The 24,724-nt window shown below is 39.1% G+C and overlaps 1 protein-coding gene across 1 annotated transcript in view; it reads left to right on the top strand.

The window, feature by feature from the left end:
* Positions 1–1,121: 1,121 nt before the first annotated feature.
* Positions 1,122–24,724, top strand: part of MOV10L1 (Mov10 like RISC complex RNA helicase 1) — a 36,501-nt gene continuing 12,898 nt past the window's right edge. The window contains exons 1-16 of the mRNA XM_054062798.1: positions 1,122–1,246; positions 3,660–3,841; positions 9,386–9,542; positions 9,941–10,053; positions 10,799–10,989; positions 12,355–12,495; positions 13,353–13,558; positions 13,725–13,920; positions 15,870–16,064; positions 16,336–16,450; positions 17,828–18,005; positions 18,626–18,696; positions 19,073–19,164; positions 19,907–19,965; positions 20,499–20,614; positions 23,922–24,018. Of these exons, the coding sequence (XP_053918773.1) occupies positions 1,162–1,246; positions 3,660–3,841; positions 9,386–9,542; positions 9,941–10,053; positions 10,799–10,989; positions 12,355–12,495; positions 13,353–13,558; positions 13,725–13,920; positions 15,870–16,064; positions 16,336–16,450; positions 17,828–18,005; positions 18,626–18,696; positions 19,073–19,164; positions 19,907–19,965; positions 20,499–20,614; positions 23,922–24,018 (2,194 nt within the window). The 5' untranslated portion in view covers positions 1,122–1,161. The remainder of the gene's footprint in view (positions 1,247–3,659; positions 3,842–9,385; positions 9,543–9,940; positions 10,054–10,798; positions 10,990–12,354; positions 12,496–13,352; positions 13,559–13,724; positions 13,921–15,869; positions 16,065–16,335; positions 16,451–17,827; positions 18,006–18,625; positions 18,697–19,072; positions 19,165–19,906; positions 19,966–20,498; positions 20,615–23,921; positions 24,019–24,724) is intronic.

Below are 24,724 nucleotides of genomic sequence, written 5' to 3'. Positions count from 1 at the left end.
ATTTAAAAGACAGGTAGATGAAGTCCTCAGGGATATGATTTACTAGTGGACAGGTAGGTTTGGGCTCAATGAGCTCAAAGGTGTTTTCCAAGCTAGCGATTCTATGATTCTATGAAAACTTGCTCGGACATGTTGCTGTGCAACCTGCTGTAGGTGACCCTGCTTTAGCATGGGGTCAGACTCAAAGAGCTCTAGATGTCTCTTTCAATCCCACTTTTCTGTGATTCTCTCCCTTCAAGCCCTGCTGCCCTGAAGCCCTACCAAAGGACATACTTCATCGTCCTTTCTGCCAGCGGACCCAATCGAGAAGCCAGGCACACACATTGTTTAACCTGGAGTTTAGCCGGGGTTGTTTAGCCTGGAGAAGGCTGAGGGGAGACCTTATTCCTCTCTACAACTACCTGAAAGGAGGTTGTGGAGAGGAGGGAGCTGGCCTTTCTCCCAAGTGACAGCGAACAGGACAAGAGGGAATGGCCTGAAGCTCCACCAGGGAGGTTCAAGCTGGACATCAGGAAAAAAAAAAATCATGGAAAGAGTCATTGGGCACTGGAATAGGCTACCAAGGGAGGGGGTTGAATCCCTGGAGGTGTTTAAGGGACGGGTGGATGAGGTGCTGAGGGGCATGGTTTAGGGGTTGTTAGGAATGGTTGGACTCGATGATACAGTGGGTCCTTTCCAACCTAGTGATTCTATCATTCTATGACTGTCCCTGGAGCTGGGAGCAGAGGAGGGCGAGCTCCTCACAGGAGGACACGACAAGGCGGGGCAACGCAGGGCATGGCGGGGCAACGCAGGGCATGGCGGGGCAACGCAGGGCATGGCGGGGCAAGGCGGTACTGCGCACCACCGCTGATGGAAGGCGCGAAGCCGCCCTAGGCGAGAGCTCGGCCTTCACGTGACCTTCACGTGATGCCACGCCCGAGGCGCGCAGGCTCCCACAGTGTGCACTCAGCCACTCGTTCGCCAGCCCGCGTGCGCGCGCCCGCAGCCGAAAAGGCTACACAGTCCGCGCCTCTCCTTCCCGCGGCACGCGGCGTGCTCTCGGTCACGTGACCTGGGGCGGCCCGCCTGAGTGGGCGGGGGCGCCTCGGGGGCGCGCGTGAAGTGGGGCTGTGCGAGCGAGGCGCGGGGGGATCGCCGCGGGGTGTTGGGCGCTCAGCGATGTTCGGCCTTTTTTCTAAGGTGCTCTCCTACTTTTGGAGACGCGTAGATGATGAGGAAGGAGAGGAGAGATGGGCGGCCTCAGGTAGGAGTTCCTGGGCCGGCTGCAGGCTTGCAGTGCCAGAGGCGGTGCCTGCGTGCAGCCTCGGGGCCTCGATGGGCTCCGGGCCGCCAGAGTGGGACTCAGGGAAGATCTGCCTTCTTAAACAGAAATTTGTAATTCCCAATGTGAGAAGGATATGGAGCTGTGGGAACGGGTCCAGAGGAGGCTGCAGGAATGATCAGAGGGCTGGAGCACCTCACATACAAGGACAGAATGAGAGAGTTGGGCTTGTTCAGCCTGGAGAAGGGAAGGCTCTGGGGAAACCTTATAGCTACCTTCCAGTACATGAAGGGGCTAGAAAAAAGCTGGGAACAGACTGTTTACAAAGGCATGTAATGATAGAAGAAAGGGAAACGGCTTTAAAAATTAAAGAGAGTAGATTTATATTAGATATAATGAAGAAATTTTTCACGATGAGAGTGGTGAGGCACTGGCGCAGGTTGCCCAGGAAAGCTGTGGGTGCCCCGTCCCTGGAGGTGTTCAAGGCTGGGTTGGATGGGGCCCTGGGCAGCCTGAGCTAATGGGAGGTGTCCCTGTCCTTTGCAGGGGAGTTGGGGCTAGAAGATCTGTAAGGTTCCTTCCAACCCAAACCATTCCATGATTCTGTGAAATAGGGAAAAGAAGGCAACTTTTTGACTTAAGAGTACACACTGGTATTGCTAGTAGTACTTTTTTTGCTCTGTTTCCTGTGTAGGACGGGTTACTGTTGCTGCTTAGAGTATGGAGTGAGTTGCAAGAGGAATGTGGTGGTGATGGGTGATGAATGTTTTAGGCTTTTCCTTGTGCTCCTGTCTTTATAAATAAACCTCTTTCATCCTCCTGGGGCTGTAGAATGGAGATGATAATGTAGCAGTGATGTTTTAAGGCTCCAAAAATGGTGTATGTTTTAGGCGCTTTTGGTACCGTTGTTCAATGTAGTAAAAAGTGGTTTTCCATATTTATGGATACAGAAAGCAAAAAAGATTACTTACTGTAGTAGTAGTCTTGATTGTGAGTGTAGCTAATAATGTTAATATGCTAAACTAGCGTACTTAATTCAGCTTTAAGCCTGAAGTTGTAGTCCAGTGCTGTTCAGTGAACGTTTTTGTGCTATGTAAGTAGATAGTACTTCTAGTTCAGAAGTCTTGAAACTCCTGGGTCTCCAGGGAAAAAACACTACATCTCAGTCAAGATGAGTATAACAACTATGTTATATAAACAACTTTGAAGAACAAATTTGTATAGCTTGTTTACTTTTCTAGCTTTTTCAATATGGAAATCTTAAATGTATTGGACTCCCTACACAAACATGGTTGAGAAATTTCTGTTGTTGTAGAAAATCTTGAAAATAGTTGTTGGCCCAGAGCGTTTGAGAGAAGCTGTTTAGCTTGTAAATATTTTTTAGATCTCAGATTTTTCAAGGTATTTGAATACATATAATATAAGTATTGAAGTGTTGGATTCTGCACCTGAGACAGGGTAATCCTTGTTGTACCTTGAAACTGGGGAGCAAGAGACTGGAGAGGAGCCCTACACAAAGAGGTCTGGGAGTTTGGTTTGATGGCAAGTTGAATATGAATCAACAGTGTGCCCTGGCTTCCAAAAGGGCCGACCATGCCCTGGCATGCATCGAACACTGCATAGTTAGGGTGAGGGAGGTGATTGTTCCGCTCTACACTGCCCTGGTGCAGCCCAACCATGAGTACTGTGTGCAGTTTTGGGCACCTTGACACAAGAAGGGCGTCAGGCTGTTGGACTGTGTCCAGAGACTAAGATAGTGAAAGGTTTTGAGGGAAGACTTATGAGGAGCAGCTGAGGTCACTTTATGTATTCATCTTAGAGAAGAGAAGGCTGAGGGGTTACCGCGTTGTAGTCTACAATTTCCTCAAAGAGCACAGCAGAGGGGAAGGTGAACTCCTCTCTCTGGTGACCAGCAATAGGACACAAATGAATGAAGCTGCATCAGGAGAGGTTCAGATTGGCCGTTAGGAAAAGGTTCTTCACTGGGCACATCAGTCACTGGAGCAGGCTCCCCAGGGCAGTTCTCATGGCACCAAGCCTGTCAGAGTTCAAGGAGCACCTGTGCTCTTAGTCGAACAGTTTAGTTTTAGGTGGCCCTGCAAGGAGCAGGGATTTTCACTTGGTGATCCTTGTGGGTCCCTTCCAAGCTGAGATATTATGTGATTTTTTTCACGCAGCTTAAAGAATGTTGGTTTTGCAGTGTACTTTGTATTTAACTAGCTTTTTTGATTGGTCAAAACCGTAATTTGCCATAACACTTGAAAACTTATATGTGAATCTAATTAGTTGCAACTTTTTGATAGAAGGGGTAGCACTTTTAGTAGCATTCATTACATGTTGCATGGTTCTGTAAGTGAATAGTGTTTCTATGCCAATGCTTTTCCTCTGGATGCAGGTGACAAATTAAAAACCATACGAGGAGTAGTGACAAGACTTTGCCATGATTATGGGATGATAGATGACATGATAATCTTCACAAGGGATGCTGTTACAAAAAATACGCTGCTGACTGTTGGACAGGAAGTTACTTGCATTGTTGAAGAGGATAAAACGTCAGGTGGCTTGAAGGCCATCAGGGTAAGTGGTGAAGAGAAATAGTAGCCTCGCTTTTCTCTTTAAATCTCTTGAGACCTTCTTTTGGAAGTTACTATAGCTTTAGCCTCCCGAATTCTACAAAATAGGAGAAATTGCCAGTACTTCACCTAGTTGGGGGTAAGTTGTTTTGATTTTTTTATTATTTTATTTGATCTCCTTTAAAGTGGTGTTCCTTTAATACCGATTCTGTGAATATAGGTGTAGTTGCAGTGAATGTGAAAGTATAGGTTGAGATAATTATATCAATTTGTTAAATCATATCCAGTTTTATTCTCTGTGTATTAATTTTTTCGAAGACAGTTTTATGTTATTGATATATATGGATAAGAAATTAAAAAACATGGCAGCGAGTTTACTCTTTTTGCATAGAACTGAATAAAAACATAAATTTTAAAACTTCGTGTTGTAAAAAAAATCATCAACTTTATGTCATGGAAGTTTATAAAAATGAAGATACTGGTACCTTTCCTGCTTTTAACAGTTCATTTGTAAACCTACTTCAAGCTTGATTATACACTTTCACAACTTTACTGTAATTTTTTTAATCGTATAAGCTCAGTTCTCAGGTGCCTGTGATAATTTGCTAAGAAGCAGAGTTAAGTGGCTCTTCTTCATTTAGATATCATGTAAATATGACTGGCGCTTCAAAGACTGGTAGATAGCAGTGTGGATGGAGTTGATAACAGAGTACTATGGAACCCATCTTCTTGGCTTGTATCTGCTTGGCTTATCTGCTTTGTACTTGAAGTACAGCACTTAACTAGTGTACTTCATATAATAAACTTTTCCTGAGCACAACTCTGAGCCAAAGCTTAAGCTGCTTTTACAGAACAAATCAGTGTGACTAGTTTAAAGGTGAGCTTGAGTTTTCTAGTAAATGGATGTTTTATAATTAAGCATCTTATCAACTCATACGGTCTATAAAGAACGTAATCAGCAAACAGTGGCTTCAGCTGTTATCCTTCGGGTGATAGGAGGGTGATGATTAGCTGAAGCATTCTAATGTATCAAGTATCTTCTTAGTAGAGTTCTGATTATGCAGGTTCTATAAAAATGTAAGTTACTGTATTGAAGAATTTTTTTGTTGGTATGTTAAGTGAGCAAATGATATATAAATGCGGAAAGGAGGTTAAAATCCTGCATTGATTAGCATATAGTGTTTCTTATTCTTTATGCCTTTCTTTTATTCACCAACCTGATTTTGGTACTTCAGAGGCACTTTGGTCAGCTGCCAGCAGTGTCCATACATTGCCAACTGTCATGTGGAAGTGAGTTTGTACTATTTTGACACTTTCAGTAGATCCATTGGTACCAAGTGGCATATATTAGTAGTGAATTACAGTTGTAACTGATACTGCTCTGTGGTAATGTACTGTACACTTCTCGGAATTCATGTGTTGACCAGTCCTGAAGCTGTTCTCACTAAGGTAGGCAGAGAAACACCTTGAAAAATATTTTCATCTGTCACCATGGGATTACTTCTGATTTCTATTTCTCTTCTGTTAGCCATGGCTCTTCTCTTGGTGATAAACTTAAGCAGTTGGATTTTTCTCTGCACTCTTTTTTGAACAGAGCTTCATGGCTTATAAGTAAGTCCCTGAATATCAGCAGAGGCCTTGACATGCCTATGAAAAGAAAGGTTGCATGGTGTACTTTCTTTTCCTCACTCCTTATGCCCTTCAAAATTTCAAGATTTGACTAATGTGTTTTAATTTGCCAGGTGTCTGAAGGTCAGGCTAACTCAGTAAAAGCTGCTAAACACTTGGAAAGCTAGAGAGTCACATACAGGTGCTGAGGCCTCTACAATGTACCTGTGATGTGCAGGACACAACTGCTGGGGTGTCATTGCTTCATGAAACATCTAATTAAAATTAAGAAAAGGATGCGTATTGTGGAAGGCATGTGTTGTATGTACATAAAGCTCACATAAACATCTGTGTCTGGAAGTATAATAGAAAATTTAACCCTTCCTATTGATGATACTTTGGTTTTGAAGAGCTGCCCTTAAGGCAAGTAGGGTCTCTGTGAAGAATAACCAGATACCATCATAGTCCACTTTGTGAGTGACCTCACGAGCAGTTTAGTACAATACGGTTCCATTCTTTGTCATGGTCTTCCTTTGAGTATGATTGAGTGGATGAAGGAGAAGAAAAGGTTTGTCTTTGCTGTCAGAAAGTTGCCTTCTGTAAAACACATGGCACTACAAGTGGTGTTAGTCTAGAAAGTTATTTTGTTTTATTGCGTTTCTCAGCTTTTTTTGCCTTGAATTTAAAAATCTCCTTGGGATTAAAAGCTCTAACTTCATCAGCTACTATAGCTGTTGATTGTAGGGAAAGACCTTTACACAATTAACCTATGAATAGGAAACCAATGCAAAGATCCTTGATGTCTGCTGAAAGCCTTTTGTGTAATCGTTATTTGTCAGTAATATATGTGCTTTTCTTCTGAATGTGATAATAGTCCACGAGTTTGACTAATGGGGAAGACAAGTTTTTTGGCTGAAATAACAAATTGTGCATGATAAACTTTCTAGAAGCTGGACTTGAGCCTAAAGTAAATGCATACATCTGAGAATTTTTTTCCTCTAACGATTGAATTGGCAGTAACTGTACTATGTCTGACAAAATGACATTGTCTAGAAATGTGACTTCTCAAGTAGGAGTAGGTGGAAAATAAAAATACTAGAAGAGTAACTTTATATGCATTTTACTCTGTGTAATGTTTGGAGGTTTAAATGCACTTTTCAATATTTGTGAAACCTGTAGACTACTGAGGAAAGCAGTAGAGTTATTTGTATAGACCTTTTCAAGCTCTGTTGCTGATTTGGTAGTAACTAAAGATCTCATTTCTGAGATGTTAGCAGTTGATAACATTCGGTTGGATGTTGGTTTTTTTTAATCTGGATTTGTTAGGCATCTGTTTGTTAACACTTTATTTCAGGAAGATTTAAAAAGTTGCTTGCATGCTTATGTTTTTCTCTGTTCTGTCCTCCCTGAAACTCAAAATAGCAACAAGAATAATTCCTAAAGGCAAAAGTAAATAAGCTGTTTCCTATTAAAGATTGGAACTACGTAAGAAACCAGCACTAAGTCATGAAATGAACTCCAGTTACATACAACATTTTCAGGGGAACTTTTCTTGCCAAATCCATTTCATTTTGGAATCAGTGGGGTTTCATTGATGAAATAAAACTGAAGATAGAATATTAGTGGGTAGAGTTTTATTATATGATATAAAATCATGTATAGAGTGAAAAATGTTACCAGCTCTCTTGCTATCAAAAACCCTATTGTCTTGTATGGTAACCTTATTTATCTCTTTTTAAGTGGAGTGACTTTCCTACATGAAAACTGAATATTGTGAAGTCCAGCAGCAATTTCAGTGTTGGCTGGTACACATATGGTCACAAAATAAATTACTTTACATCTTGGCTGTCCTTCTTTGTATTCCTTCTGATGGGTAGCTTTCACAGTACTGTTGAAATATTGTTGTCACTCCAAAATACATAAACCTGAGACTGAGAAACTACATAAGGATCTCCAAAACAACAAGGATATTTTAGCAGTTGTGGGATGTTTTGCTGTATGTGCTGGATAGTGGCCAGTGTATTTTGTAAGCCTTCTGAAATAACCCGATCTGGACTAGAACACCTGTTGTTGAGGTTACATTTCACTTGGTTTGAAGAACAGAGTGATCTTTAAAGTGGACAGTATGGCCGTCACTGCAATGCAATGTGCCGGTGTTAGATCACCAGTCCTACTATTGGCTCCACTATAGGTGTCTATGCCACCACAGCAGGTGCATAGAATTTGTCTGTGTCCTAGCCAAGATTGAGTCTCTACATCAACACTATGTAAATTTTCAGCAAGTGCTTTTGGGTGGAAGTCTTTGCCAGTTCCTTTGCTAGGCGAATCTGCATTGTAAAAGGACTTGCGGCCTAGTTGAGGTAGCTTCCCTCACTGGTTTTTATTTTGGGATAATGCATCAGCATCTGGAATAGGATCCATGCAGTCAAGACAGAACAGTTAATGTTCAATCTGTTTCTTCTTGCTTTGTAATGTGTGTGTTATTTGTGAAAACTGTGCCTCCAAGAATTGCACCACACAAAGGTAGTAATAATATTTAACAAATGTAAAATTTCTCTTGATACTTATGAAGAGTGTGACTAGTGGAGGATTGTTTTCCATGTGTGGACAAATGCTGATTTGTAAGAGAAAGATGGCACTGTGCAGAGTCTTTGGTCAGTGTGTTACTTTTTCACATTATCCATTAAGAAAACACTTTTATTTCAGAGTGTCTGTTCTTCATGTAGAAGTGAAAACAGTACAGCATTTTTTTTTCTTTTCTGAATTGTGATTTTTGCAGTTGCTCCCTTATCTGCATTATTCTGGTTTTCCTCTCAGTTTCTTTATTTTGGTGAATTTGTAAACACTTGGCTTTCTACAAAAAAGCTGTAATTTTAATGGTCTGACTTGTGTGCTTACACTATTGTTCATGGAAAGAGTTGTCCACAGGCATATCATTCGTTCGTGTGTTTAATCAGTGCAGAGATACCTTGCACACTTTCTTCATGCTTTCCTACATCCTTATCCTCATAAGCCTCACAGAAGAATTTGATATCTCTCTTTCTCCTGCTTTACTGAACAGTGTAGTTTCTCTACATACCATCTGGAGTCAGTAATTCTTGCCTGACAATAATAAGCACTTCTGTCCAGTGGCACTGGTGCTACTGGCCTACTGGCCCTGACAGTCCTTGTAGAGAGCAGGAAAGCTCTGAAGAACAAGTGTTTGAACTGTGGAGTAGAGACTTCTGATCCCATGATGGTGGTGGCGCTTTGGCAACAAGGAAGAGAACTCACAGTTGTAAGAAGTGTAGTAATTAAGAGCAGAGATGCTATATCCTTGGCCCAACATAGATGTGAGGGGCAAGGGAAATGACTTCTATATGTTGATGGTTTGTAGTTTGTGTTCTGCAGGGGGCTGTTTAAGCAAGTAAACTTGTGTTTGACATGGTGATGCAAAGAGTCTGTAAGAAACAGCTCTTTGGGTTTTTTCTGTATTCAAATTATTGAGGAACAAATGAGAGGCAGTCTGAAGTACATGTAGTGTTTAGAAATAGCTTCTCAAAACTTTTTTTTTTTTCTCTCTGAAATGCTGGTGTTCTAGTCCCACTTGTGTACAGTTGGATCACTGGGGGAAGGATGTCCCCTCTAGTCAAATGAAGAAAATGCTTAGGTGGCCTCAAAGCAAGGGAAGCTTGACAAAGATATGACAAATGGAAGTGTAATTATAGTAGTTGTCAGTCTTGCAGCACACAGCAGACTTCATAAAGGAGAAGTTACTTATGGTTTGCTAGTCATATTTTCCGTATACAACAATGAATTGCTATGGTGAGTATAGAATTGTCTGATAAGGAGCTTGACTTCCATAAGCAGTTTAAATTCTGGTATTTATTGTAGGAATATATGTTTAACATAGGATTCTAACTGTTGGCTGTTTGAATGTTGGACTTTTCTGTATTAATAGGTGGATGCTGTCTGGAATACCTGGGGGGAGTCCGATTCTACTTGTGGTGCTTCTGAAATAAATATGAAAACATTAATTGGCAATATTACTGCTCTTTCTGAGAATGGTGGCTATATTAATCGGAATACATTTTTTGCCATGGAAAGTGTCTGTGAAGGTATGTAGGGGCTTTCTTGTTGGCTGTTACTTAATTTTTTGTTCATATGTACAATAGAAATATTTTCTGATAAACTCGCTGACCATGTACCAAATAGTTCTAATAAAACTTAAGTAGTGAACAAACATAGGGGTTTAAGAGAGTTGGCTGTTCATTCTTGCTAGGCATAACTTGCATGCAGTCGTGTAAGCAAAAGCTACATGTGTATTTTTCCAGTAGCATTTTATGTAGCTTGTCATAATCTACTGGGGGAAGAATTGTGAAGAGAAGCTTGAACTCAATGGATCCAAATAATTAATTGTTCTGGCTGGTTTTATTTAACTTAAACTAGTTCTGTATAAGAGTAATGCAAATGTCATCAGTACAATTGAAATTGAGAAATGTTCTGTTTCACATAGGTTTCAAACCTCATGAAGGTGACTGGGTGGAAGCAAAATATTTTATTAACACAACAACATGGAACAGTGAAGCAGTTGCTGTAAAGCCTTTGAGATATAAGCGAGTAGACAAGGTAAATGTTCTGTCCGTTGCTTTTGTCAAGAGAAATCATGTGAAGTGGGGTTTTGAAGGTGGGTTTAAGTTGCTAAACAAAAAAAAGAAAACATTGATTCATCTGTTTATAGGATTATTTCTAAAGTAACAAAACTTTTTGAAAAAGTATGCACACTGACTAGAACAAGGAGAGTAACTGACTGACTTGCTGTCAATTATTGACGTGGATGCTTACTGTTGTTTTAGTTACATTGGTTGTAATGAGGATGTGTGGATTTTCAAACTCTTGAGGAAGTAATGAATGTGGAATTTAGTATGCTTGCTTCAATTTATCCAAGTATTTTGGCTTAAAAACAGCCATTTTGGGTTTATTGTATTTGACTTAAGTGTATCTATTGAATAATATTTGCATGTCAAGTGTAGGAAAAAACATTTCTTGTGACTGCTAGTATTGAAGTATGAATGTTGGTAAGTAGCAGGTCATGCATCGTGAGTAAGTTGAATGTACCCATAGTAGCGTGCGCTTCAGTGGAACACTATGGTTGTCTGCAGTACTTGTGTTTCTTCACATTTCTAAATCTAAAGAGAAGCACAGTGATTCTAGGTTAGAGCTGTATGTTTACCTCCCATGAATAACTGAAAAGTCAGAATACAGTTCTGTTAGTGCTAGAATGACTGTAGCAGGAAAAAAACTATGGAGTGATAGTATGTCTGCTAGCTTAAGCATATAATATCAAGTAACACTGAGTAACAAACTGTTACAGGTTCGCATTTCCAGCATCTGTGGAAGAATTGGTACAGTAGATGAGAGTATATTTTTCACTTTGGATTCATTGATGCTTCCTGATGGCTATTCACCTCGTAGACATGATTTAGTGAACACGATTGTGTTAGAGAGCAGTCAGTCATGTTATATTTGGAGAGCTCTCTGCTTGGTGCCAGTCAGCCAGGATGGGTAATATTCATTCTTTAATTCTTCTTCCACTTAATAATGACTAGAGATGAATTATCATTATGAAGCTTAAATTTTATTGCATATGTTAAATGTGAATGCTTCAGTAGTTTACTAGAAGTCATGATAGATCATGGAGAAGATCAGTGTGATATGTTTCAGTCCTTGCTTTTTCTTCCTTTCCAGATGGTGGGACTGCCTATGCTTACTAAAGAAGCAAAACCAGTAGCAGCTGAGCTCAGGGATATTGTTATGCAAGGAAGGAATTTTGCATGGTTTTGTTAGAAAAATGCCAAGCTCAAGCTCTTACCCTGTATTTTCTCTAATCCATGTTCTTTTAGTGAGGACTTTACTGTTTGAAAACCATTCTCTGCAAAACTGGTGCAAAATGGAGGTTTCTTTAATCCAGTTTGCTTAAGTTGTAGTTATTTTTCAGGTATCTGTTGTAAACAGTTGGACCTATTTTTAATGATGCTGTTTATACAGAAAATGTTAAAAAATTAAGGTAGCTTAAGCTGCAATGGGAGACATCTAGTGGGCTTTGCTAGTAAATTGATGTAGCTAATAAAGAACAGCTGCAATCACTTTCTACTTTATTGTATTAGATAACTAAGGAATACTTACTGTATGTAAATATTTGTGAGATTATTAATATAGTTTCAAGTGATTTTAGAGTTAATCTATTTTACCAAATAGTTTCTTAATTGTAGAGTAGAAACAATTTTTGAATGGTTTCTACAGATAGCTGAGACTGAGAGGTTAGAGCTCATCTCAGACAGGGAGGAGTGTGTGATTTGGGTTTCATAGGCATTTTTTCATCAGCACTATGTGTGACAGCAGTTTTGGAGGGTGCTTTTTGGTTTTCAGCTTTTTTAAAAGAAATCCTCTTCAGTTTGCTGCTTTCAGGTTGAAGCAGTAAGCAGAAGACATAAATGAGTGTTTGGGGTTCATGTTGAAATACTTGCAGTCTAATCATTTTACCTCTTAAGCTCCGATGCAAACCAGGATTCTTGCTAAGGGCCTGCTTTGTTGTGTCTTGGTTCAGGTCCCAAAGAGATCTGTAACAGCTTCAGTCGCCATTTGATTCAGCTCTTCAGCAAAGATTATCTAGCTAATAATTTTAGTCTTGTATCGAAGTTTTACAATGGTTTATTGTGCTGATGGGAAAAGGCTTGTAGTTTTTAATTTGCTGCTTAAATTAGTAAAGGTAATGTAATGTAATTGTTTGGGAAGTATAGGTAGCTGAGAAAGTGAACCCCTTACCTGCTTCTTTCTAAATACTGTGATCAGGCTTTGGTATAATGATTCTTAAACCTGTGTTGAATCAAGGATATCTGCTGTGTTTCAAAATTGCCAGTATTTTTACAGACTATCTCAGTCTAACGAAGCCAGTCTGGATGAGACTTGCGAAGACTTAATGACAGACAAAGGAGGGTTGGAAGTATCAAGAATGACTAATTTTGGAACCCTCAAGCAGAGGGATTCTAAAAGAATGATCATTTGGATAGAGTAAGCCTTTCTGATGGTTCTAAGCTTTCTTCCTTTCTGTCACTTTGTAGTCTGTAAACCTGTCTTTCTGACTGAAAGCCTGTCATGTTTGAACCTTGTGATTCACGCTCTTCAAGTAATCCCCAAATACTAAATTTGGAGAATTAGAGAGAATTTCATATTTAATTTAATTACTTTAGGATAGTCTTTTTACAGGGCATCTCTTTTGCAGACAGGGCTTTGAGGGTCCCAATCCTATTTTTTTTTTTTCAATCCTAATAGAATCCTTTTTGGAATTAGCATCAAAGTAAATGCTTTTAATTGTAAGCGTGTTTAATTCAAATTGCAGATACACTGTCATCTTTAAAATCTTAGAACATGAGTACTGTTGCATACTCATGTATGAAAAGCAGATCAGACATTTTTATTTTTGTTTTCTTTTTAACTTGGATGTTGAAGAATGCTGGTGTATCCTTGAGGGTTTTTTTTGTTTTGGTGTTTTCTCATTCTTTTTTTCCTTCTGCACACATCTGGGCATAGAGGCTCAAATGAAGTCACATCTGAATACTCTGTTTGTTGCTGTGCTTTCCTAAGCTTTAGTTACCCAGTAAATTTTAAGTTACCGTAGCTTTTTTCTGTACTCTGTTTTTTGCGTGCTTTGTATGGTAGTTGATATTACCTAGAAATACTAACATTTAACAGACATCCTAGTCCTCATAAGTTAGAAGTAGCAGTGCAGTTTCTCTCTGATAGTAGTTCTGAAATAATGGTGAACTAGCCTGCTACAGACAGTTGTCTTAGACTTAAGGTAAAATTAAGCTTCCCAAGAACACAAACTATGCATTTGATTATGTAACTGTTTACATAACTACTTCTAGGAATAAAGGGAGTGAACCGCAGTCCTTAATCAGCTGCAGATTAGCTGGATGGGTGAAAGAGAAGCAGTTCAGTTTTCATATTCCTCAGAAATGTGAGGACAGTCCAGAAACGTATATATCATCTTTTCCAATAAACGAAGGAAGCCTCTCAAAACCTGAAATTAATTCATATAACGAGAGCAGAGGAACAGCATCTGAGTCATTGGGTAATGTATCTATTATGAAGAATGGAGTCATTCCAGGTACGGTTAAATGTTAACATTTGAATGCTGAGTGGTAACTCCTCAGATGTGTAGGTTTGTTTGAGAAGTCTTGCCTGTGCTAGCCATAGCAGTTGTGGTAACAGAATTTATTATAATCTGTTTGCTACAGAAGGAATTCATTCTGAGGATACAAATTTATCAAAGGCAAAAGAGAGTTTTTCCTTGGTGAAAGATGAATATCTACACAGTGGAGAAAATGAGCAAAGAAAAGATGTGGAACAATCAATAAAGCATTTCAATGTTACTGGAGAAATTGTCATACCGCCAGGTGGAAAAATATTCATAGTGATGATATGCACAGCCATGTAAGTATTTCATTCCATTGACTGATGCAATGGAAACAAGTCATAAAATAGTAGACATAGTAGTTCCTTTATTTCGGGCACAGTTCACTTTTCGATATAGGATAAAATAAGCCAGCAAATGGTACCAAATGATGTGGAAACCTCGGTTAGACCTTGAAAGTAGTTAGCTTTTTGATGCTTGATTCTGACTTTAACCAAAAGCAAGTGGTGGTAGTAAATGGAGAAACATCTCTGAAAAAAGGCAGTAAGGTGGAGATAACGTTTACAGCTGGGTATATTCTTTTCAGGAAACTCATTGCTCTGTAAGTGCTAGAGCTAATTCAGTTTTCCTGGGAATTGTGTGATGTCTGATATGTTTCTTCCAGTATCAGTACCCTGAGGTCATATTGATGTTGCTACACCCTTGGATTCCAAACCTCCCTGGCCTGTGATAATAAACGCAGATTATCTATATTGAAATAATTAAAAAAAAAAAAAACCAAAAAAAAAACTTCCTTGAATGTGTAGTTTATATAGGAAGTGGTTTGCAGATTTTAGAAAATCAAAAACGCAATCATGCTTTGCTATACGAAATATTCCATGGATTTTTTTATTGCAGAATAAAAAATGTGAGCTCTTTGAGAATTTAAGTAGGAAGCTCATGCTGACACTCTTACTTGAATGTGCTTTTCCGTTACTTCCACCTCTAGCTCTACAGACTTTGTGTGCCACAACAATTGGTCCTTATGTTCTCAATTTAAAATCTGGACAGGGAAAACAACGTCAAATGGTTTCGTTCATCAAAGTAACACTACATTAGCTTTCACACTACTTTTGTTACCATTTTAAATAGTGATGCAAGAAATTTTCTTTGGAGGATAGTTTAGCTGCAATTTGAAAGAAAAGTTGCAGGCATGGCCTGCCTTTTGGAGAAAGATATGTAGAAAGAACAATTTATATTTCACTGTAGATCTGTAAATGCCACAAAGTCTGAGAACAGTCTAAAAACACAGAACAACCCATGCAACTCTGTGGGAGGCTGCAGAGTGAAGGTTGCAGGTGCTTTCTGGGCACTTAAGAGACCATAGGGACTGAAAATTAAGACCACAAATCTGGACAGCTCAGTGTCTGCACAAGAGCACATTTATCAGAGGAAAAACAGGCTGTAGGTTTAACCAGAGCAGGTAGTGTTAGTTACCACGAAGAAGTGATATTTCTGCCGAAGAGAAAGTAAGCTAGAATTGTTCTGGATGCTTTTGTTTCAAGAACACAGTAACGGTATTTGACTTCGTAGTTAAGGAGAGAATTTGGCTCTGTTTAGTGCTGAGTTTGTTGAGGGTCGTCAGAGGAGATGGAGTGTGCTACAATCTTATGTCTTAAGTTCCTTAAACTGATCTGAAGAAACAGTTCCCTCCTACTTTTTCACCTCTGTGCCTCCCCAAGCATTGCTTACACATGTAAAGTGTATTTTTCAGAAGTAAAATAGCTTGCCTACTTTCTTGACTTGATGTGTTTAAAGTTAGGGTTCAATTCTGAGTAGCTTTAAGCCAGGTGTAGCAAACTGTTGCTGCAAAAAGTGAAGGGATGTTTCAGGTTTCTCTGATGGAAATGTTTGGCTAATCCTTTTCAGTAACAGTAATTCCAACATGTTCCTTGTGACAGGTTCCTTGTGACAGAAGTATTCTGTACCTACTATGTTGACGGGAGAGTTTTTGCTCTTTAATCAAGCGTTTGATTAAATTGGGCTTTGAGCTTTTCCTCTTTTTTTTTTTTTTTTTTTTTTCAATTATTTATGATACCTGGATTGAACTTAAGGTGGGGAGTAAGTGTGTGAGAAATTGCCCTAAGTAAGCGGTTCTCACATGTTACTGAAATAACAACCTAAAATTTGACTTTCAAAATACTTACGTCTGGGGAAACACCAGTGTGAACGTGGTGTTTTTAAGAACATAACTTCTGCTTACTTGAAGAAATCCTGGATACAGTAAAGAACTCCTGCTGCTTGGTTTTTCTGATTTTACTATTGGACGTTACATTGAAGCCACTGTAACAACTGAAGAAGAATTACTGATAGCACCTGTGGAACCATTTTGTCCAAGAAAGCCTAAAATTGTTCCAGAGTCTCAGCCAAGTAAGACAACAGTAGTTGCCCCTCCACCCAAAAGGTACTGTTTCTATGCAGTGAAAATTAACAATTACCTGATACTGCTGTATTTGGTGTTGCTGTATCTGTTCTGTAATGGTGACAAAAAAATATGTGAAACTGGGAGAGTCTATAAGTATTTATATTTGTATGTTGTAAACAAGATAGTTGTGGACTTCACTGGTGGAAGAGGTTGTTTCAGTAATGAACTGCTTGACTTCTACGATAGGTAGATGAATTGCAGGTATATAATTTGAGAATGCTAAATGATGTGTTGTATGTTTTTGTTTTAGAAATAACAGGAGGCGGTTGCTGAGCTTTCTCCCGCCTTATGTAATACCATATGAATTAAGAAAATGTGTGGAGCAGAAGTTAGACATACTGAGCTTTCAGCCTCTCCTAGCAGAGGTATGCAAGTGTAGGTTTATTTAAGAAAATACATTTTATGTAAGTTCAAGCTGGCCTTCATTTAGCAAAAAATGTGTAGCCCTTACTGTAGTAGATTGCTTGGTAAACAGTATTACATCATAGACTTTAGCCTGTATCCTGTAACTTTGGTGAATTTCAGAATGTCACAGAATCTTAGCTTACAAGACAACAAAAGGATAAATGTGAAAAACTGAAATAGGAGTAGAGGTAAACTGTGGGGCAGGGGAGGAGGGAGATATTGCAGAAGCCGAACAAATATTCCTCTTCACTTTCTCTTTTTAGGCATTATTGGAAAGGGATTTTGGGGTGTCAGAACAGTAGTCCAGCAGTTGTTTCTTAGCAAATGAACAGAGAAATTGTTAAGTTATTGCAATAATAGAGGATTCTTTTCTGTTTGTCAAGATAGTTGTTGGGTTTTTTTTTAAAATGCTCAAATTTCACTATGACATTCACATCTTCCTTGCAAGTAGAGTGATTGCAGAATATGGTTAAAAAAACAACAGAAAAAAACCCACAGCTGAAGTCCATAAGAACATTACAATGATTCCTCTCCAGAGTTTTGTCCTCATTTTTGGTAGAGCATTGCTGCAACTCGCTTTTTTTTCCCACCTAACTTTTTAAGGATTTATAAACTGAGGCTGATACTTAATTCTTCAAACATGGGAAAGGCTATGCTGTTTGCTTCCTAAACAGCTCACACAAAACCTGAGGTCACAGCATTAATATAGCAGGTTAGTGATCCTCTCTCAAAAAGGAAATAAAACTCTGTAGTATTCAAAATAATGAAAGCCTGCTGTTAATTGTAATTTTTTTTTTTAACCACACCTTAAATTCTGTCTGGTACTGGTGACTATTTTCAGTCTGCTCCAGAAAGCACTGCTCATTCACCTGTTATTTGCGTGAGAAGATATCAGAGAAAGCATTCTGTGATATCAGAGCTTTGTGCTGTTGGAGAATACCTCTTCAGTCAGATGCATTAAGCCCTGAGGGAGAAAGTATAGTTTTTTTCAGATTGCCCTAAGTTCTATGATCATCAGCTAGGACCAAGACTGACATGACTCTCTCCACCAATCTCTGCCCAGTGTACTTAGATTTTATGCTTTCTGGAATTGTTGAGCATAGAATTCAGATGTTGAAACTGCCACTGTAGCAGGGAGAGACTTGGTTTACTCTTTAGCTGACTATCTGTTGTATCTGAGCTCCAAGGACTACACTAATTCTGCTTTGACCACTATGTATAGATGTGTATCTTGGTGCCTTAATTGCCAACCCAGTAGCTGTGCAGTCTCTTAAGAGGTGTTTGTATAACTTTAAGAAGAGTGAGTTCCATATAATGTATGCTGTTCTGTTTTTCAGCATCTTAATCTAGATAATTATAAAGCCCGCTTTTCTACCCTTTTGTGGCTTGAAGATATCAATGCAGAAATGGAGCTAAAAGACTTTAACATGAGTGGAGTTACTTTGCAAAGGGATGGGAACTTGTTTGTGTTGGAAGTGCCAGGCGTGGAAGAGGGCAGACCTCACCTGGTTGCAGGTAGTAATTAACATGAGAAAAAGCCAAAACAGCATGTTGATCAGCATTTTCAGTGCAATACAAACTCCATTGCTTATTCATTTGTTTAAAGAATCTTTAATAACTTTGTATCCAAATACATTAATTTAGATTAGTAGACCAGCAAACAGTACTATTAGTCTTGGCATGAGTCTTACAGTGCCTGCTCTCTGAAGCAACATTGCGCGTGTCTTTTTTTATGCAGATTCCAATATTGTATGATTTTTCATGTACAAAAATTGTTGGAGCTTTCAGCAAAAATAAATTGTCCAATGTAATAATAACCTAAAAGACAACCAGTATATCAAAAGCAAAAGCTGGCAGAGTGCTTAAAAGGGAATTCAGAATCTCAAGTTGTATAATATAAAAGAAGCAGTTTTCAGGAGGTGTTATCTGATAGCATCCATATTAGGTGCCTCTTAAAATTTAATATATAACTGCATATGGCATTTCAAGACAAGTGCTCGGGGATACAGTAACTTTGAACATTTGCGTCCTGCAAACTCCTAGTTTAACCATGCAAAAGAGAAAGAAATTAGCTGCTGTGGGGAGGTTATATTCCTTATAACAATATGTTGCCTTTTAACTTTGTTTGCAATTAGGTGACAAGGTGATACTGAAAAGTCAGGTCTACTCTGAGCATATAGTAGAGTATGTTGCCTATATTACTGAGGTAAGCAAGATGTTAAATCCTCTTGAAATGCTATGGCCCACAAGTTTCAAAGGGGGATCTGACAACTTATGGAGTTAAAGACTAGTTTAACCTGACTTTTGGGAAGCTAAACTTATCTACATTCCGAGTAGTGATTTTATCTTTTTATTGTATTTTTGAAGGCTTTTCTTCCCTATTCTTTCTACGCTGTAATTTTTAGCTGCTCTGAAAGCACTCATAACGTAATCTACATGTGCAGTATGTTGGTAGCAAGTAAATCTAGGTTTTCTTTTTGGAGATGATGAGAGGGGTCGATGCTTTCAAAGATACTTTGTGTTTCAAGAATTAAACCTGCATCAGTAAACTGACTAAACTAAGTTTTTTTTATCTGCCACAGATATGTAATAAAGATGTTACTCTTAAACTTAATGAAGGCTTTGAACAGGGTTACAACTCGGAACCCATGGATGTGGAATTTGTTCACTCTAGGTATTTTTATAAGTTTCTAAAAAGCTGCATGTAATGTTTCTTCTACTAAAGTGACTTAAAATGCACATGACTGTCAGTTGCTTGTTTGGGTATATACAGGTCGGAAAAGGACACAATTAAGATCTTTCCAATTCTTTCACCTCTTTCCCCTAACACAGGTTTACAAAGAATTGATGTCTTAAGCCTCCCTTTTAATGTGTAAATGATTTCACCAATGCCAGGCAGTGAAATGGTAGGAGAGTGAGATGGCATGTTTTGATTTGGTTGTTTTTTCTTGTTTGATTGTTTATTTCTTTAAGAGAAAATTATACCAATATACCTGCAAGAATATGCAAAAGAAAAAAAATTTGATATTACCACCCGTCTTTTTTTACTTTTGTTTTATTCATGGGGTGTTATTATATGTATATAGTTGTATTATCTGTATACAGTTGCTCAGCCTTCTCCATCCCCTGCACTTTGCAGGGGACTTCCTTGAGAGACTTTTAAGTGTGGAACACCAGGACATCTCTGTCTCATTGAAGATCTAGAGAAGATATGTATCAACATTATTCATACCAAAGCTGTTGATTGACACTTGTGCAGCATATTTCTCAGTAGATGCTTCTCTATATAAAAATCCTACTTTTATAAGCACCAGTTCATAGTAAAAGATACCAGCTACCTTATAAGTGTATGCTGTTGTAGTTTATGGAGATGTAAGCTTTTAATTTAATGTACAAAATTTGCATTCTGATAACAGGACTACTAGCAGGCGGTGCCAGCTGGCAGTTGAGCAAGCTGTTTACCTGGGTGAAAAAGGTAAACTTCAGTTGACCTAAGCTGTCTAGAGACTGGAGTTTGTTTGTGGGGAGGCTTGTGTTTTATATTGCTTTCACATCAGGGCATACTGGGAAGAATGCATTGTAGTTTGTGCATAGAGTTTTCTGTAAATTCCTTTTTTTTAAAAGGAAAACAACTCTGAATCTAAAATAGGTGTCATCAGAATTATTTCATCTGTTGGCCATTGTGGGGAAGGGTAACAAAAAACTTTCGGGAACTTTTTGAACCAGTAAGAACTGTAGAAAGCGTACTGTTGTAATAGCAAGTGAAATGGCAGTGTTTTATGTTACCTCAGGATTTATTGAAAAGCACTGATTTCCTGTTTTATGGTTGGGTAGAACAGTCCGTGTGAACTTCACATGTCTTTATCGCTTTCATGTTATGTCTAATAAATCAGTTTGGGCAATTCAGAGCAAGCTGATCTATCAGCAGTAATGTAATCAGTGAAATGTGAAAAGTATTTGTGTGGCTTTCAAATTTCTCTCCTTCCTGTTTCTCCTCTAAATTTGAAGTGTTATTTCCGGAAAGGCTTGTCTTGCAATCACCACAAGCTATTAAGACCCAGTATACTACTGAGTGTTGTGTTGTTGATGATGGACTTGAACAGTGTTCCCAGCAGGAAAGTAAGGTACGTATTCTGTCGACATTCCTTAAAATGCTGAATACCATTCAGATTGGTAACAGATACCTACTGTGCAGCTATTGTTAGAAGGGATTTGCATGAAGCAGTATGAAATAATCAAAGTTGCATTCTGCTGCATTCTGACGGCAGAAGGGGATTTTATGATAACTGACACTATTAAGCTAACACTTGCGTCTCAAATGCAAAGTGCTTATAAAAAAAAATATATAATTGGAATTGTCAGATTTGCCTGAAACTAGTTCTTATAGCTACTGCTGAGTCCTGTTGGTACTGTCGCTGTGGCCAGAAATATTTTTTCATATAAGGTAATAATCCTATTCTGAGTACATTTAACCTGTTCTGAGTACAGTTAGGGTTTCTTAACTGCTAGTTAAATTGGAGCAAATATGGAGCAAATGTAGAAGTCTTTCTTTGAAAGGACTTCAGAAGGTTTCCTGGTCCTCTTTCCTATTGGAAGCAGTATTGTCACAAACACGAAATAAAGTCGGCTCTGGAGGTGGGGCAGAGGCAGTGTTGTACTCTAGAGGTTCCACAGCTTCTGCATAACCTCTGCTTCACTAACTTTCTGGTCTTTTTTTTTTTTTTTTTTTTTTGGTAATTCTAGTTTAAGCCATCTTAGGCTACTAGACTGCCTTTTTTTTCCTCCTCCTGGCCAAACAAAAAATCCAAGTGCTCCCAGCCTCTTGAGTTTATAACAGGAACGTGGTATTTGCTCTTGCACAGTTGTATCCACAGTAGCTCAAGATCCTGAAAAGGGCCTGAGGATTACTACTCAGCCAGTGGACTCTCAACCTGTTTTGGTTCAGTTACTCAGTCTTGGGTGTGGAGCTTTCCACTTCTCTGTGCTGAGTTTCACGAGTCTTCTTTTGTCTCTGTTGCCGGTTTTCTTATGGTCCCTCTGAACTGAAGATCCATCATCAGGCATTTGAAGTGTGACTTAAGGTTTTGTGTTGAAAGCATACTTTAGTCTCATCCTAGTCATTGATGAAGACGCTGAATAGTATTTGTCCTAACAACCACCCTGGGGTTCTTAGCTTTTGACCGCCTTCCAGCTGAGTATCAAATTATTGATTAATATTCTTTGAGCACAGTTGTTCAGTCAATTTTCAACCCGTCTAACTGTCTGATGTAGTTAATGTGTTCTCAGGCTACAAGTAAGAGTGATCTGGTAAGTAGAGCACTTCAAAAGCCTTGCTGAAGTCAAGGAGTATTGCAGTGACTGCTTTCTTTTGTTCGTGTAACAGTCTGTCCTAGTGATCATAGAGGAAGATTAGGTTAGTTGTGAAAGATCTGCCCCTTGGTTTGGCAGTGTTCACTATTCCTGGTCACCCTGTTTTCCAGCCATGAAGGATATGGAATCCAGAAAGGTGTGCTTCATGGTAATCTGAGGGACTGGAGTGAGGCTGATGAGCTATCATTCCCCAGATATTCCTTGTCCTAATTGGAGCAATATTAGCTTTTTCCTGCTGTCAGAGAGATTCCCTGTGTGTTGCAATTATTTTTTATTGTTAATAATGGGTAGCAGTGTCCACAATCGTATCAGCACAATGAATCATATCTACCCTATCCAGTATCTCTAAGCAGTTTGTAGCATGGTCCTCCCCTTCTGTTACTTACCCCTTTCCCTCCCATGCTGTTGCTTTGCACAGGAGTTTGGAGGCCTGCACGTGAGGCAAAAAGAGCACAAAGTTCTTTCTGAACAATAGACAATAAATTGTCTTCTCTCATCAATCTATGAGCCTCCATGATCCTTGAACTGTCTTCTACCTCAGTAGTTGGGAAATCTCTTCTTACTGCTCTGTTCTTGCCCCATTTTAGCTTCAGCTGTATTTTGATCACTTTGACCTTCCTGATTTTGTCCAGTTGTCCAAGCAGTGGTTTTGTATTTTGCCTATCCTTGTTTCTGCTTGTAACAAGCTGTTTATGAATTCATGAAAATGCTACAAGCTTAGCTAAGCAGGCCTTCTGTTGAAACAGGGTGATTTGTTTATGATTTCTCAATAAGCAACTTTTAGCTCTTCCAGGCACCTTCTTCCTCACATGGTAGCTTCCCAGAGGATCTTGCCTGGTGATTTCTTACAGAAACTGAGGTTTGCTTTGGACAGGCGAGTGTTCTTACTCTGCTCCTTTGCCTTCTTAGCCTTCTGCCATTCTTGTAATCTCTGCAACCAAAGCTGGCATACGGACACGTGCTTTTTCCTGTATATGAGCAGCAAGTCTAGTAGAGTATACTTTCTGATCAGTAGGTCAGCCAGTTATGTTAGGAAGCCATCAACAACACAGTTGTTACAAATTTTAGATGTTTCTTGGGTGAATTGAAATAGGTGTGTGAATTAAATCTCCAGGAAGCTGCACAACCTGTCATCAGGACGCTGATGTCAGTTATTTGTCAGACGTCTCATCCATGTTGTCTTTTTTCCTAGCGGGGATTTGTTACAGACCACCAGACAATATTGCTGCTATTCCATCCTCCTGTGGTAATAACTCAGACAAAGTCTCTAGTTTTGCAATTAATAATGTGCAGTCAAGGAGCTCCTGCATATGGACCCAGAGCCACAGTGGCGAGAGCAGCACAGCTAGTTATTGTTCTAAAGATGCTTCTACCAAGGCCTTTGCCTGACGAGGCGGGTGGTGGAGAACATCACCTGGACCCATCATGCTTGCCCAAGATCTATATGATCCCCTCCTTGATCTGTTCAAGGTGTCACTAGTTACCCACATGGGTAAGCAGCAGAGCGAATTGTCAGAAGGACTACTTGAGTCTTGCAGTCTTTCCATGACATCACGGCTCTGGGGAAGCAACAAACATCTCTGGATGATACCTTTGTCCTGTACCAGAAGCAGTAATCAACCTCTAACACTCATCACTTCACTGGATTAGGGACAGTTTTATAAAGATGATTGAGGCGTATGGTCCAGAACCTTGTAAACATCACATTCCCTACAAACAGACTTATTTTCTCATGCTGCAACCTGAAAAAGGCATCATCTTGCTTAGTGGTATGGAATGTGAGTGTTAGCTTTTCAAAGTCCTCGTCTGAGCTGGCAAAGTGTTTGTGAAATAAATGTTTAATGTTAAGATAAGACAAACTTTTAGAAATCAGTTAAATTTAAGGTGAGAATTCCTAGCACCTCCTTCTACTACTCTTTCTGTCTTCATAGTACATATTCTGTTTAATGGGATAGTGCTATTTAATGGGAAATACTAAAAGCTAGCAGCTTCCAAAGTGTTAAGGTAATTGCCTGGCATTTAAATGTTATAAATGGATTTTTCTTCACTTGCTCTTTTCAGGCCAAAAAACTGCAGGACAAACAGGCAGAGTACATGACATCATGGGAAGAGAACATAGCAGGTGTGATGAGAGTAGTTGCGCAAACAAGCCAACTTGGTATACTTTAATACTTTATATTCAAGTATAGACAGTTCATGATTGCATTAACTTCAGTAAGCCAGGGCTGAGTGGGATACCTGTCTTTGTGTCCTGTCTTTTGAAGACAAATTCTTGAACAATGCTGTTAGGAAGTTTCATTGGAGTCTTTCTGCAGATCACTTAAACATCTCCAGTTTAGAGAATTATAGAATAGTTATGGGTTGGAAGTGACCTTAAAGATTGTTTAGTTCCAACCCCACTTCCACTAGGTCAGGTTGCTCAAAGCCTCATCCAACCTGGCCTTGAACTCTTCCAGGGAGGGGGCAGAAAACGTCTAGTGATATATTTTGTAATCAATAAATTAGTATTTCCTGGTCATTTTCTCCAACATTTTTGGTGGTTTTCGAAGTTTCCAATTTGTTACTGGGATGCCGTGTTTCATCCTTGGGATATAGCTACTTTGCCAAAGATGCTAAAGCTTTAGAAAAGTGTTCAGAAAGCCACGATCATTCCTTTTCTGGAAACTGTGACTTTGGCAATGAAGTACACTGAAAAGAGAGTGGTTTTATCACTTTGTAGCAATAGGATGCCAAAGAAAAAAGGGAATAATTACCTAGAGTGCACTTCTGTCCCAGGAGTAATAAAATACTACCATAGAAAGCTAAGGCTAGGCTAATTCAAAAAGGATTAAGAAAAAAATGTTGTTAGTCCTGACTTAATACTG

This window comes from Cuculus canorus, chromosome 1 (genome assembly GCF_017976375.1).
Source record: "Cuculus canorus isolate bCucCan1 chromosome 1, bCucCan1.pri, whole genome shotgun sequence".
Classification (NCBI taxonomy): Eukaryota; Metazoa; Chordata; class Aves; order Cuculiformes; family Cuculidae; genus Cuculus; species Cuculus canorus.
The sequence above is the reverse complement of the archived record's forward strand: the minus strand, read 5'-3'. Positions and strand labels throughout refer to the sequence as shown.